The following is a 14,535-nucleotide window of genomic DNA, read 5'->3' as shown; positions in this document are numbered from 1 at the left end:
GCAAACTAGCTACTAGGCAATGCTGCTATAACCCTACGAAAGCAGCCAGCTGTGGTGTAAGACATACCTCATTAGTAGTTAGCTTGTCCTGGGGTGTCTGTGGGGACATGGTGGGTGTCGGCTGGCTGGAGGATGGGGAGGAGGAGGTGGAGGAAGTGGAGGAGGAATGGCTTTGCTGTAAGAGATCTGGCAAGAGGTGAATGCGACCGGCAAAGCCATTGCTCTCATGATGGCTGGCACGCTTTTTGTCAACTGTACTCTGTAGAAAAAACAGGCACACTTGTCTTGCTCAAGTGCTGCTTAAAGGCCTATATCCCTAACAACCTCTCTCCTTCTCTCCCTCGCACTCTTCCTACCTTTTTACATTTAGTTTTTAAGTAAACTGATAATCCATGCCTTGATGCCTGGATTGAAAGGGAAAGTGGGCAGAGCTACTAGAATTCTGCAAATTTCCACCCTTTCTGGCAGGCAAAAGCTTAGTTCATGTGGTGGACTTGCACAGCCAGTTCCAGTAATGAACAGAAGAGCAACTGTGCCGGTAAGTCTTCCACCACAACGCAGACAAGCACACTTTTGGAGGTGGGGGAGGATTTCTGCCCTATTGTTTTGTTTAAAACTAACTTAAATCCTACAGAGATATGAGCATTGACTGTCTGGTGAATGCCTTCAGCTAACTATTTAAAACAATAAGCATGAAATCTTAATTTTCAAACCAGAAGGCTCAATTAAGAAACTGGCATTCAGTTGTGAAATTCAGAAAATGTGATTACCAAGGAAACTCCTATAAGCTAACATGCTCATTAACATGAGCTCATTTAAAAGCAGGGAATCATTATCTTTCACAGGCAGAAGAATGCAGTATTTTCAGAATTAAAGGCAACAACACAGCACTCTAGCTCTGTCCACATTCTCTGCCTTGCCACCTGTTTTGCTTCTCCATTCCCCCACGCTAACCGTGACATGAATTTGTGTGTGTGTGTGTATGTGTGTGAGACAGAGAGAGCATGATCTGGGTGGTCTGTACGCCCTCAGCTACAGGTTTGGAAGAATTTTTTTAAAAACCCTAAACTCTTCCCCCCAGACTCCCTCCCAGCCCCACTCCTGAGAGCCACACTTTGTTCTACAGTAAAACTAAACTAAACTTCCTTGCTCCAGGTACCTGCTTCACACACCTGTAGCTTTTCTACCATTCTCTCCCACAGACTGTGAGGTATTCTGCATGGTGCTGCCATGGGTGTCACTGGAAAGCATGCAAAACAGTAGCAAGGGGTGAAAGGCTACTCTCCTCTTTGCATGCATCAAACATCTTGCTCATCTGAAATTCACTACAGCTGTGTCTTGATAATACAAACAACGAATATAATGTAGAAACAGCATGGGTGAATGAGCGAGTGGGTTAATGAGCACAGAAAAGGTGCAACACTGCGCAGGGAAGGAAAAGCAATACCTGTCGGACAATTAAGGTCCCCTCCTTAGAAGGAGTCAAGGCAGGTTCGCTCTCCACATCGTCGTGGACGATCATGGTTTTCACTGACTCTGTTTCACCATTGCTCAAGTTCAGTGTTGACCTATTTGCCAGACAAGAAATATCCAGGATGAGATAAAAGCATTTGTGTCATAACGAAATTTCACTGCTCTATACCAAGGCACAGTCAAAATTATTTTAAGATCGTGACCAGAGTGGAATATTTACATAACCTGCCTGCATAAGCTTCTCTGTCAATTTAAAAAAAAAAAAAAAAAAAAAAGAATTCATTAAACACTGCTTCTTGTTTTATTACAAATCTAAAGGAGAAGAGGGAAAGGAGGAGCTGAGAAACTGATTTCCCATTTGCAGAAATGACTTAAAGAGACATATCTGCTAAACCAGCTCCTGAACACTCAGCTTGAGTTTGAAAAGACTACCTTCAGTGTTTGAAAATGTGAGCATACAAGGCTGCTATGCCTTGCTCATAGATTGTTGTGAACTAATATTGTGAACTAACATATAAGCCAAAATGCCCAACGTCCATTTCGTTCAGCTCCCTACAAGTACCAAAAGAAGCAAACCACAGAACTAACACTGCTCGGACATCATCTGGTCCAGAAGTAGATTCATCAGCTCCTTCTTGTTCCATATCATCATCTTCCTCATCCGTTGTCCCTGACTCCTCACTTGAGGATGAATAATCTGTTACTTTATGTGGAGGCCGCACATCCTCTACTGCTCGCAATTCCTTTGCCAATGCAGTTAAATCCTGATGGGAGAGGGAGGAAAAAAAAGAGGCTGCAGTCAGACGAGAAGAGTTTGCAAGACAGCCCCACTGGATTAGTGCCCAAGGTTCCTCACTTGTCCACTGCTGTGTTTCCATAGCCCCAGCAGCACTGTTTCCTTTGATTTATTAATTCCTGACAGTTACCAAAGCTTTCGGATAAACTAAAGCACCTACAGAGTCAACCTAAGAAGGCCATGCAATAATATAAAAAAAATGCATACAATCTGAGTCCAAACTATTCTGATTAGGACTTCAGTTTATCCCACTATACCATAAAGGTACGAAAGACGTAAATAAGCACCCAGACCCACTTTGACAGAGTGGTTGACTGTTGCAGTTCATTTTTCTTAACTTTGCAGGTTAACAGCATCCACCACAAGAAACTCTGGGCAGCAAGATAGCTGAAAGAGTCTAAGAGTTATTGAGCTGCCTGAGGTGCAGCATATTTGGACAGTTGCAGACAGATGATCACCCTGAAACCTTTTGATCCATTTCCAGTTTCATGGACATGCTCTAAGGAGTTCACCTGAGAGGTCAGATTCATCAGCCCTGGCTCAGCCACATACAACTGTCAAACAATACAGCCATAAGCTGCTTTTCTGTCTGCAGCTTGGAGCATGGGTAAAACAGGTTTGCAGTCACTGCAAGCTGCTCTCAATTGTATAGCAATGATTTATTTCGCTGAATACAGTTTAGAGCAAGTACTTCACACATTATACTTGTAGAGGTGAAGGAAGGACCAACTTCCATGTTTCTTTAAAATAGCAGCTCTGAGGGATTTGGCTGCTAGTGCATTATCATGATAGCAAGAGAAAAAAGTTATAAGCAAAGTTGGAAGTACTGCAAAATCCTACGGTGATCCCCTGCATACAAGGAACTGTAATCAACTGCAACAACAACCAGATTAGGAAAACATCAGAAATGTTTCAGAGGAAATAACATTTTAAAGTCTTACCACTTCTCCCTGCACCATTCAGCACAGCATTGATACATTCAGGTCAAATGCATTATCATTGGTCCAGCCACAGCAAGGAAGCACAGGATTGAAAGAAAGAGAAAGGGAAAGGTTAGGAAGAAAGCAGACGAGAGAGTGGAAATCAATTCCCAAGGCAAAGCAAATCTTAATCTTTAAGGTACTGCGATGTGTAAAAGCAACTGCATCACCCAGAATGTACCCAAAGGTACAAACTGCAGCTCAAGCTGAAGTTCACCCCTGATGACACCACGAATGAAAGCTCACACTGTATTTTGTGAGCCTACCTGAACATGTGGGGGGACAGGGGAAAGCAGCTGCAACTTACAGCAGGCTTGATAGGTCTGAAGACTTCTTTTTTCTCTTCAGGCTTTTTAGGTGCACTTTCATGACGCTGTGATGGCGAACCCTCTGATTTGGATGATGCTGCATGCGCCAAGACCCCAAAAGGAAAACAAAACAAAACAGGGATTCACCAGGAAAGTAAAATACATTTTCTTATTCCACTTTGGTGTGGGGAACAGAGGTGAGAAGGCTACCAAGGCAGTGCTTGAGAGCAAGACATCAGTTTCACTGGTTCATTATTACATTTTCCCCGAAAGACTATGCGAAAAAATATTGCTAAGCTGTGATCTCTACAGGTGCAGCTGACCTCTGACTGAAGCCAAAGCAAACTGTCACACAACCATAAATCAAAGTGGTTGCAAATACTGTCTCATTTGCACAAGGGATTGGGTCTGCAAGTGATTGAAACTGCCTAATTTGACTGAAGCCACAAGGTGAAAAGCCTGTATTGGCATTCAACGTGCCCCATCTGAGACCTATCCTTAGCAGACTGCACCCCTTCAAAAACCACCAAGGTGACAGACAACGAGCATCAAAAGGTGTAGCAGTGACTCAGCATGAATCAGAGGACAAGGAAACACATTTTCTTGATGACTTGTGCACGATCCGTCTTTCCCAAACAGGCATGCATAGCAAAGAGGGGTATTGGAAGCTAACCAACCCTCAATACTGCATGCACAAAGGTCTTTCCCAGTGAGGGTTACCATCCTCCATTAGTGAGTGTTGCACAGTCAGTAAGTTTAAAACCCGATGTTATGGTGGGTGGGGAAGGACTTACACCTCATCCGGAACCGCTCTCCAGACCCACTCTGAGAGCCGGGGTGAGAGCCAGGCTGTGAGCCAGAGTTGCTTGAACCCGAAGAGCTGCCACTGCCCGGTCTTGGTACGAGCTTCTCCACCCTTTCCCACAGCAGACGAGGCTCTATATTGCTGTATCAGGGGAGGGAGGAAAGCCTTTGTTACTCACTTTGGTTTCAGATTCCTGTTTCTAAACTCAAATTTCGTTCTTCCTCAGTGTTTTGCTAATAATCAATCTGAAAGAAAACTTAACACTGAGCTGAGAGCATCAATGATACATCACAACCCAAGCAGTGGCTCCCTTTGAAACACTTATTACCTTATTTAGGATGGTAAAAAAAAAAAAAATAAATAAAAAAAAAATGGTGGGTTTAAGCTATTCATTTTATTAGGAATTGGCTACCTGCCATTCTTATGTGTCTAACTCGAAGTGGACAGTTCTCTCAGGCTGGATGCAACAGGCCTAGAATTGGCTCAGAAGTGCCCTGGCCACCCAAGCACAAGCCAAAAAGGCAGCACAACCTATCCCTCTCAGAATGCTCTCACCCATGCCCAGCATGCCAAATCCAGGGTGACCTGCCCACGTGGCTTTGTTGAGCTTAGGAAACATCCCCTTTCTCCCCCTTCCTGACCCCAGATGTTCTGCATCACAGCTCAGGGATTCTTCTGCCTCTCAAAGTCTGGTTCTGGCTGAGAGGCCGGAAAGTTTCTGAGACCTCTTCACTTCAGATCTTACAAACATTTCTGCTGCCAGTAATCCCCACAATAACCCAAGATGACCTGTTGCACTGAAGGCATGATGGTCACAAATGGCCACATTTTTTCAGTAATCTTAAGGATATTTTGAAATTATTGCAAAAGTTGTAGGACAAGCAACTCAAAGAAGGAGAGGCAAGAGGAAATTTAGCCAGTGTTTGTTGGCACACATGATACACCAGGGGAAATTAAGATTCATCATTACGAAAGGGGGATCCAAATCCTTCTCCCTTCCACATCCAACAGAAAATGCCAAAAGCTCTCTGAAAAACACCCGTCTTCCCATGAGCCTCTTCCTTCCAACACAGGAAAGGCAAGGACATGTAAGCTTACAAACCTCGTGGAGTTTCTTTGACCTGCTTGGTTATTTTGCTGCCCACTGCCCTGCAGTGGAGAATCACGACGAGACAGGACTGGTGATCGGGACGTTGTTCTCACAGGTACCTTGGGAGAAAAAAGGCTGTGTTAAACCCATGAAGAAGAGAGAAAGAAGAGGAAGATTAAACCTCTCCTGCTACAGAATATATTCTTAAGATTTTAATAATGCTTATTCTATGTCCAAGTTAGCATCAAAAACCAAAAGCAATAAAGTAATACCCACAAACCCCAAAGCCTTAGTTGGGATGCTGTTCAGATTTTGAAGAGAACTCCAAGTTTAGTCTTAATATTAAGTAGTGTTTAATAGCTACCACACAAACACATACACACCTCACTACCCTCCGACTACTGAGACATTTGAAAAGAACACAGCATTTTGACTGAAGCAGGGGAGGCGCAAAGCAATTTGCTGAAACAGCATGAGAATTAGGAGGATAAGCTCAGGGAAACCAAACAAATGCCCAGGAATGGATCAGCAGAAGGCAAAGACTGGTGGGGGAGCAAGAATATACTCGGAAGAAGCAAATCCCAGTGGATGGAAGGGGTTTGGGAGGAGAGGAGGAGGAAATATTGAATGTTTCCTTTTTGTTCAGTTCCATTTCAATTTTTAGTACTTGTATGATTCATAGTTTGGGTTGCTAACAGATGAAGAAGAAAATTAACTCTGAGCAATAACCTCAGGGATATTTTAAATTCTTTCTGGAATATGGTAATGATTTGTTAACTTTGCATAATAAATTGTCTCTCTGAAATAGCTGCATTCTATAAATAATTGCCAATTTTATACACAGCTTCAATATTGTACTGAAGGTTGATTATCATTAACCCGTTGACTTAACACCTGCATTGTGATCTGACTTCGGAAATACTGTTACTAACACTGGCACGAGGGCATGGTCTTCCCAGTGCCCAGACTATGACATGCTTTAAAAAAAATCATCATCATAAAGAAAAAGCACACATCTGTCTTTCTACTCCTTACCCTTGGAGGCACCTCGTCACTGTCTGATCTAGCCCAAGCCTTTTGGGTGGGGTCGGGTACCTCCGACTTAGTGTCAGAACTCTGATTTAGCACTTCACTGCGTGAAGGTGGATATGGGTCCTGGGAACGAAGATGGTGATGAGCAAATTTGGGAGAAGGGTCACTGAAGGAATGGGATCGCGAGACAGGGGAAACATTGTTCTTGAGAGATGCCAGATGGGACCACTGTACCTTACAAGAAAACAAAACATAAAACATTCAATGCGCTCAGTATAACTGGCTGTCCAATTAACACAGAATAAAGGCAGCTGGGGCGGGCAGAGACAAATTGGTTATGGCATTAGGTAAGCGTGGGGTGGAATCAATGCATTTAAAAGCAAGGCAAGCGCCCAAGGAACGTAACAGACTGAAAATACAGCACATTTTTGTGAGATACGCTCTCCACATACACGTACACTAGTGCCCAGAAGAAAAGGGGACCTAATATCTGCACCATGAGCCCGCGTCCAAAGGCCACCCAAGACAGGAGTCGTCATCTGTGCCCCAGTCTTCCGTGGGCTTTGGCCAGGTCTCATGGTAGCACTGATGGGTTGGGGAATTTGGAGCAGATATCCAATTGAAGAAATGTGCAAAATTAAAGAATGCTATAAAGTGTGCAAACCAACAGACATTTATGTTATCTAAGAAATTTGGAAACTAGATACAGTTCCAAACTTTTGGAGAACAGTTGTAACACAAAAGCCTTTATTCCTTTATAGTCATTGCAATATATATATAAAAAACATAATATATATTGTATATTGTATATAGTATACATATGGACAATGCATATTATACATATACCATATATGTACCATATACTGTACATATATACATATTTATTCACAAACTAAACACACACGTACACACACACATATTCAATTACAGATACACTAAGAAGGCACAACTGTGACTCCAGAGCTAAAAATCCATTGGGGTTTCCTTTGAAATACATACTGACCCTTCAGCTACTCCTTCTTTGTGCATAAACCCATGTTTCTAATTTAATTTCTGAAGCTAAGGAGGAGGAAGTGTCATAACTGAGGAACATTCTGCTTTTGCACCTAGTAATTAATCAAGATTTCACTTTCAACCCCAGTTTCAGTAGGCTGGTTGTATTTGTTTTTATATGATTATTATTTCCTCAATTTTCATACACACAGCTGTTGAAGAGCCTGATTATTCTTAATATGAGTGGAAGATCAGACTTTAAAAGTAACTGGCACAGAGAGCATGAAGATGCAAGTCCAATATTTTGAAATAATCATAGAGGTTTGAATAAAAGCCAGGAATTAATGAGTAAGAGATGAAGTTCTGTCCTGATTTCTCCCACTCTCTTGTCTGCTGAAAATCTCCTGCTACCCAAAAGAATTTCAGTGCCTAGTCACAATCATGGATGGGTTCAGTTTGCACTGTCATCAACAGTCTTACGTAGGAGAAGAAAATTCTGCATGGAAACAGAGGAACTTAATATAGAACTAGACTGTTTAATTTAGCATATCTCAATAGCTTAGAAAATATGGTTTATTTGTAATTTTTAAACTTTAAGTTATTTTTTTAATTTGTGCTATAATTCCCATGAGGTACGATTACTGAGCTTTGGAAACTTCCATTAGCAAACAACAGAATGACAGCAACCACGTCGCTCAGTGGTTTCAACCTCTTTTTCATTTTCCAGGGGTGGCACAGAACTCTGTTTAGCAAGCATAAGCCTACTGACAACAAACTTGCTTTTCTTAGTCATGTTTCATGGATCTCTTTGAAGCAGTGATCATCGTATTAAAAATCATTTGTTCGGTTAGCTTTTTTTTCCCATTATCTTAGAAAACTAAGCCAGCTCACTGCTTTCCTGAACGTCCTCTTTGCCAGTAAATATTTTGCACAGATCAGATTCTGAACTGTAGAAATATACTGAAACTATGACCAGTATTTAGCCAACCATTCCACTGTTGCACAGATAATAAGATAATGCAACAGTAGTCATTAAAAAAAAAAAAAAACAAACACACAAATCCATCAGTTTATCAATACAATAAACAAAACCATACAGAGATAATCTACTGAATAAGCTGTTTTGTGTAACAGTGCTACTCTTTACATAAGACTTCCTATGTGCCAAGATCTGCAAATCTGAAGGAAACATGTTGGGACTTCTGCACTTCCTTCAGGCTCACCGATATTTTCCTGGGCACTTACTTGGGGCTCCATTGGCCTCTGCAGGGCAGGCTGAGCAGGTTCTGAGTTTCCATTGGAAAAGGACTCTGATCTTGAAGGCACTGGTGGCTCCAACACTTTGCCCATCTGCTTTGACTGTGCTTCAGGGGAGCCCTGATTTGTTTTTCTAAATCTCTCCTCCACCTAAGCCAAAATAAATGCAGGTTAAGTCTAGAATCAGGAAACCAATTACAGTAGAAATATGAAGGTGACCACCTCCCTTTCTTTACCATGGAGACCAAATATGTTTGAGGCTTGGCAGGATTTTTTCCCTACAGCTTTCACCAGCGATGTAAAACAGAATAAACTGTCCCAACATGGCAAGTATGCCATATGGGAATCCATACTAGGAAAGAGGTTACAGTGGGCAGTAAAACGTGAAGTGATACAATGAGAGACCACCAGGATAATTCCTTATGCCTAGACTAGTTACTACCCATCAATACATACAGATAACAAGAAGGATATGTGAAAACAGAAACAACTTTACAATATAAAAGTACATTTCCCTTACTGCAGTTACCCTCCTTACTAAACTGAAGGGAAGTTATGTTATTTGATTATCTGCTTTCCTGTGCCTGTTTCTTTGGCAGTGCAAGAAGAAAGAGGGTATGCTTCTCTATCCAGTAATACTGGAGGCAGTTCAGCTTTAGATACAAAACTGTAGGACTGCTCATCCTCTCTCTTATCAGATAGTCCCAAAATGACATCTAAGTGCTGCACTCTGACCTCAGACTGCAGAGAACAACCCCCACAACTTATTTCTGGTTCTCAGAGACATGTGGAAGCGACTGTACACTAACCTAGAGAGCTTTTCGAGAGGAAGACTAAATCAGAAAGTGCGAGTCCTCAAACATCAAGCAAGGTCCCCACGCAGAAACGTCACCTCTTTCAAGTCCGTGGCATTGAGACCAAAGCGAGTGGTATGAAGGGAAAGAGACGGAGGGAGGCTACAGGCTGAAAGGAAATATCCTCCCATTTCCTAAAACAATCAATTGCTGGAATCGCAGCAGCATGCACCTTTCTGCCAGAAGAGTTGCTGCTGAGGAATGCTAAACTCCCAGCACTTTATCAGTGTCAAAGAAAGATCAAACCAGTAGCTGGCACTGAGATTCGTTTGTTGAGATGCTGCTCATAAGATCTGCTTTAACCCTTGTGCCTGGAGCATGAAACCAGTATTGGGGTGATTTCCTAACTGTTCCCTAGCAGCAATAGCATGATGAGACTATTTATATATCCATGCTGGAAGACAGAGGCAAGTCTCCAGGACTCCTTAGAGAGGCTGCTTTACAAACCTAACCTGCCTCTGCTTTCCAAACTTTGAGGACAGTACCAGACTGCCTATGGGAGCAACCAGACAAGCTTCTGCCAGGCCTACACAAAATACACCGTGTCTTGGGGAAAACGACAAGAATGGAGTCAAGCATCTTCAGCATACAATCATTTTCACCCCCATGTCAGCCTCACAGAGCCATCCTTTAAAGTATAAAAATAGGCCAGACTCCTCTTGGTAGTCTACTTCTTATGAATAGAACAAGGAAAAGCCCCAAGTCTTTTTGTCTGAAGGAACAAGCTTTCATGTCTCCAGCTGTAAATGATAGGAGGTTTCTTCCACAAAGCACACAAACTGTAACAGCCACATGTCCTTAAAAACAGGCAAGATGTGAGAAAGAGATAGTCAGTTATTCCCTTGATAGAAACAGTCCCTGTTCCAGTCATCTGACTGTCTGGACCAGAAAATAGTATTAAGTCTCATTTCTTGCTCTAAGCTTCCTTCTGTTTCCCAGAGCCACTCTTAGAAGTCATTTTCCTTCTATCCTCATTGTAGCTGGAATGGGTAAAAAAAGAAAAAAAAAATCACAGTTTGCCAGAACAGGAAAGATAGCCCATGCTGGCTTAGCATTGTGATGGTCAGCATCAGTGGATGGAAACTTTCTCTAGATAGCAGTTTTTGTGAAAGCATGAGGCACAGAATACTCGCTCTAATTCACTATTCTATGTCCAAAAGTACATCAGAGTTAACGTCTGCTTTTTGATATTAACTGGTGTTGCTCCAACTGCCAGGCACAAAGATATTACAGCTATACTTCTGACTACTGACACAAGTTTTTCTTTGCCTTCACTTTACTCTTTCTAACTTTCTAAGGTCTTTGAATCTTTAGGAGTTTATCTCCTTTTCAACTCTGAAAGGAAAAATGAGAGATGGATAACAGAGATGGTTCCGCACCTCTTCAAAGCCCACCCTCAGGCTGGAAAGGAGTTCTAGACTGGTACTGTGGTTTCACCAAGGCAGGCCAGGAATGCGCACCAGGACAGGAGAGGAGGACTGTTCCACACTTGCACCACAACATGCTGTACAAGTCTGAACTTCTTCCATAAGAGAGACACATACCAGGTACTTCAGCCAAGAGGAACAGATGAGATAGCACAACATGGTTTATGAAGAACCGGGACAATAGCACCTATGAGAAAATGAGTTTGTGCTCATCAAGTCCAAACAGCAGTACTTCAAAGGCAGTGAAGCACTACTGGACAAAGGTGGACTGAAAGCTATTTTATCAGGTTCAATAGCCCCAAGGATTTTTTTTGTTCTTGTTCCAAAACGTATTTACCTAGTTCCCACATGCTGGTGATGAATGCCGTTAAGAGTTTTGACCAGTATTGCCCAGTCTAGTGGTTTGTGGGCAGTATGATGCTCAAGGGAAACACAAGAACAAGAGTGCTGAAAAAGAGCCAAGTATGCATCAGAGGCAATTACTTGCTTAGCAATGTTAACCGTGGAGCAATGAAGTCAGGGGACCACTCACTGAGACAAACAGCACTCTGATGATTTCAGATTGACTTCTGAGTGCCCAAAGTCCAAGAAGGCAGCACCACAGAGCTTCACAAAGGCGGGGATGTCATCTCAGCAGAGAATACTTAACACTTCAGAAATGAAATTCATGAAATTCATGTTTGTGCTCATGAGAAGCAAATTTCCAAGACCATGGGCTAAGGCACCTACTGGTGGTGTGTGTAAGCATCCCACATAGGTTTGTGCTCTCCCAACTTCCAGGCCTCAGTCCCTGCCTGCGACACAGATTGACAACTGTACCAGTCAGTGCTTCCTGTGAAAACATCTGCAGATAAGATTGACCACCTGACCTGATGCTTCCCATATCAGCTCCCCTTAGTATGCAGCATTTCGCAACTTGTTTCCACTCTTTACACCTAAAAACTCTGACCTACAATAATAGCAGAAGTATTCAGAAGTACCCGGGTTTGGAAACTAGTGGCCAAAACTTAAGAATATCCTGCTCTTCAAGAGTGACATCCTGGTCTCCAACCATACTGTAGCAGAACCGTAGTCACCATGATGCCAAGAGGTAGGGACCGAGGAGTGGGTAGCATATTCCTGTCCATGTGCAGGACTTACCTCACGCGCTCTTTCAGCAGGCTCATAGTGGGGTTTTGGCTCAGGGGTATGATAGCTTTGTTTATTTCTTTCTTGCTGCTGCTGTTGCTGTTGCTGCTGTTGTTGCTGCTGCTGCTGTTGCTGCTGTTGCTGCCTCCTGTGATCGTGCTGCAGCGACAGGAGGTAGGCTTGCTCCTGCTGCAACTGGCGCTGGAGTCGCTCCGCCTGTCGATGCTCCTCCATCTCTCGCCATCTGTATTCCTTTGAGAGAACGCGTGAATAATTCAAGACATGACATGGAATATATGGTAGACATGTCCCTATCCATCCCGTTAAAAATGCACCTTTCTGATTGCTGTTGCTTTTTTTTTTTTTTTTGGATTTATTTCATTGTTAAAGCGTAACCATGAGCTAAGTTGGACCAATATGGCACGTGTCTCACGTTGGGAAAGTTGAGAGTGTACTGCTAAGCTTCACGTGATTGGAGAGTTATGTCAAAACTGGTTTTTATTAAAAGAAAAAAAACGAGTTATTTATACTAAATCCAGTGTAAATTCATAAAACAATGATTTAAAACAACACTAGGCCATTGTATCCAGGGGTAGATTTACATATCATGTGTGCTTTTGATCTGCAACATAAGCACTCTAGTTCGTCACTGAATGCCAAGGTCTGTTCAGAAACTCGACCGCCAAACCAGAACTGTTCCACTTTAACATAAAGCCTCCTCTTACTGCCCAGAAAGCAGTGTGACCTTACAGCACTTCTCATATGTGCCTGTCAGCCCACGACGCTAGCATAAATGGCCTTTTAATCAAGCTCCTTTGTTGTCATACTGTCAGTGCAGCTGTGCCTGACTGAGGGAAGCCTAGGACTGGCCGGATAAATGGATCCTATAGCTACTGAACAAAACAGATACAGTGCTTTACCAGTAACATGGCCTGCTCCTGGAGCAGCTGCTGCTGTAGAATTTCCAAGTGCCGCTGCTCCTCTTCTAGCTGTCGCCTGATATACTCCTGTCACATAGAAATTACCCAGCAATGAATTTATTCAAAAGGAATGCATCAGAACCCCCTGGCTGGCACACCACACGCTACTTCCCCAGTTCAGCTTTAACGAGAAACGCACTTCAGGATGGATTAGTGCCTGCAGAACAATTTAGGGAGCCCTGTCTACCGAGCATCGTATTTTGGCCCCTTCCGTTCCAAAATTTGGACTCCTGCAAATGTTGCCAGCACGGGCCAGAGCTCGTTTGTGTATTTTGGAAGGGATTTCAAGAAGCAGCAAAATGCACTCGAAAGTTTTGGAAGAGTTAAAACACAGCAAGTCTGACTCAACACAGCCAACACAAAGTCACATGCAAGTTGTATTAAACATTAGTTTGTTGCACTGGTGCGATGAACTGTTAGCAACAGCTAGGGCCAGGCTTAGTGTAGGTAGACCTGGTGCAAGCTTCCCCAAAAGGGGCTCTGCCAAGTGCAGCTCAGACCTGCCCTGCCATCTCCCCTGCCGCCCTCACCAGAAGCTTCTCTTGAGCAGACGCCGCCAGCCTTGCTGGATTATGCGATGAGTTATGGCACAAACAAACATCCACCAGGAAACAGGTATTAGACCAAACTCGCTTGCTCTTGCGATCTAGCCGTCTCTCACCCGCAGCCTCAGCAGGCCGAGACGTTTACCCACCGCTTCACCTGACCCCCCTACAACGACTCGAACCCTGAAGCACCAAACCCAAGCTGGTAACATCCTATCATGCAATTAATGGAGGTATGTAACACATGCATGCGCACACACGCAAGTGCACACGCACGCACGCACACGTTTACAGTGTATGCATAGAGAAAGTAATGGATCTGTGATACAGTGATGGGAGCTGTAGGAAGTCTTGCGACGGACTGATGATGTACACTGTATTGTCAGTACGCACGCTGGCTGAGCCATGGTTTGGGTGACAACAATGCTAAGAAGGGACACGTCTTCTCTCAAAAGAAAAAATAAATTTGCAGTGGTTCAGTCTGACCACACCAATTAACCGTTTGTCATTATTGGCACTGTGCGTAATTAGCATTTCAACAGTTGAAAAAGCAGCTGGGGGAATACCCGGTGTCTGCCCAAAAGCAAATTGCTGTGCTGCAATTAGAGATTTTCCATATTTATTCCCACTGGTTAGTCTTCTCTCCTTTTGACTCAAAAATCTTTGACACGAATACACAATAAAATTCCCCAGTAACATGATCATCAATGATCACAAACAGCGTGACTTTACGTAAGAAAAATTAGGTATGCCAGGCCAAAACTAACACTCCTGAAGGTAATGGGAAATTTACAATGAGCCTCCAGGAGAGCTGTTTGGGCTCTTTATTTGGGATGAGGATTTTGCAGTACATGCAGTGTAATTATT

The 14,535-nt window shown here is 43.1% G+C and overlaps 1 protein-coding gene across 1 annotated transcript in view; it reads right to left on the bottom strand.

The window, feature by feature from the left end:
- MAP4K4 (mitogen-activated protein kinase kinase kinase kinase 4) overlaps positions 1-14,535 on the bottom strand; it is a 149,033-nt gene that overhangs the window by 21,576 nt on the left and 112,922 nt on the right. Inside the window, 10 exon segments of the mRNA XM_083839719.1 lie at positions 68-259; positions 1,448-1,568; positions 2,062-2,237; positions 3,557-3,654; positions 4,352-4,503; positions 5,465-5,571; positions 6,488-6,718; positions 8,723-8,884; positions 12,156-12,395; positions 13,064-13,150. Coding sequence (XP_083695845.1) covers positions 68-259; positions 1,448-1,568; positions 2,062-2,237; positions 3,557-3,654; positions 4,352-4,503; positions 5,465-5,571; positions 6,488-6,718; positions 8,723-8,884; positions 12,156-12,395; positions 13,064-13,150 — 1,566 coding nt within the window.

The sequence above is a fragment of the Anser anser genome, assembly GCF_964211835.1.
Source record: "Anser anser genome assembly, chromosome: 1".
Taxonomy (NCBI): domain Eukaryota; kingdom Metazoa; phylum Chordata; class Aves; order Anseriformes; family Anatidae; genus Anser; species Anser anser.
Note: the sequence above shows the minus strand (reverse complement) of the source record. Positions and strands in the feature narration are given on the sequence as shown.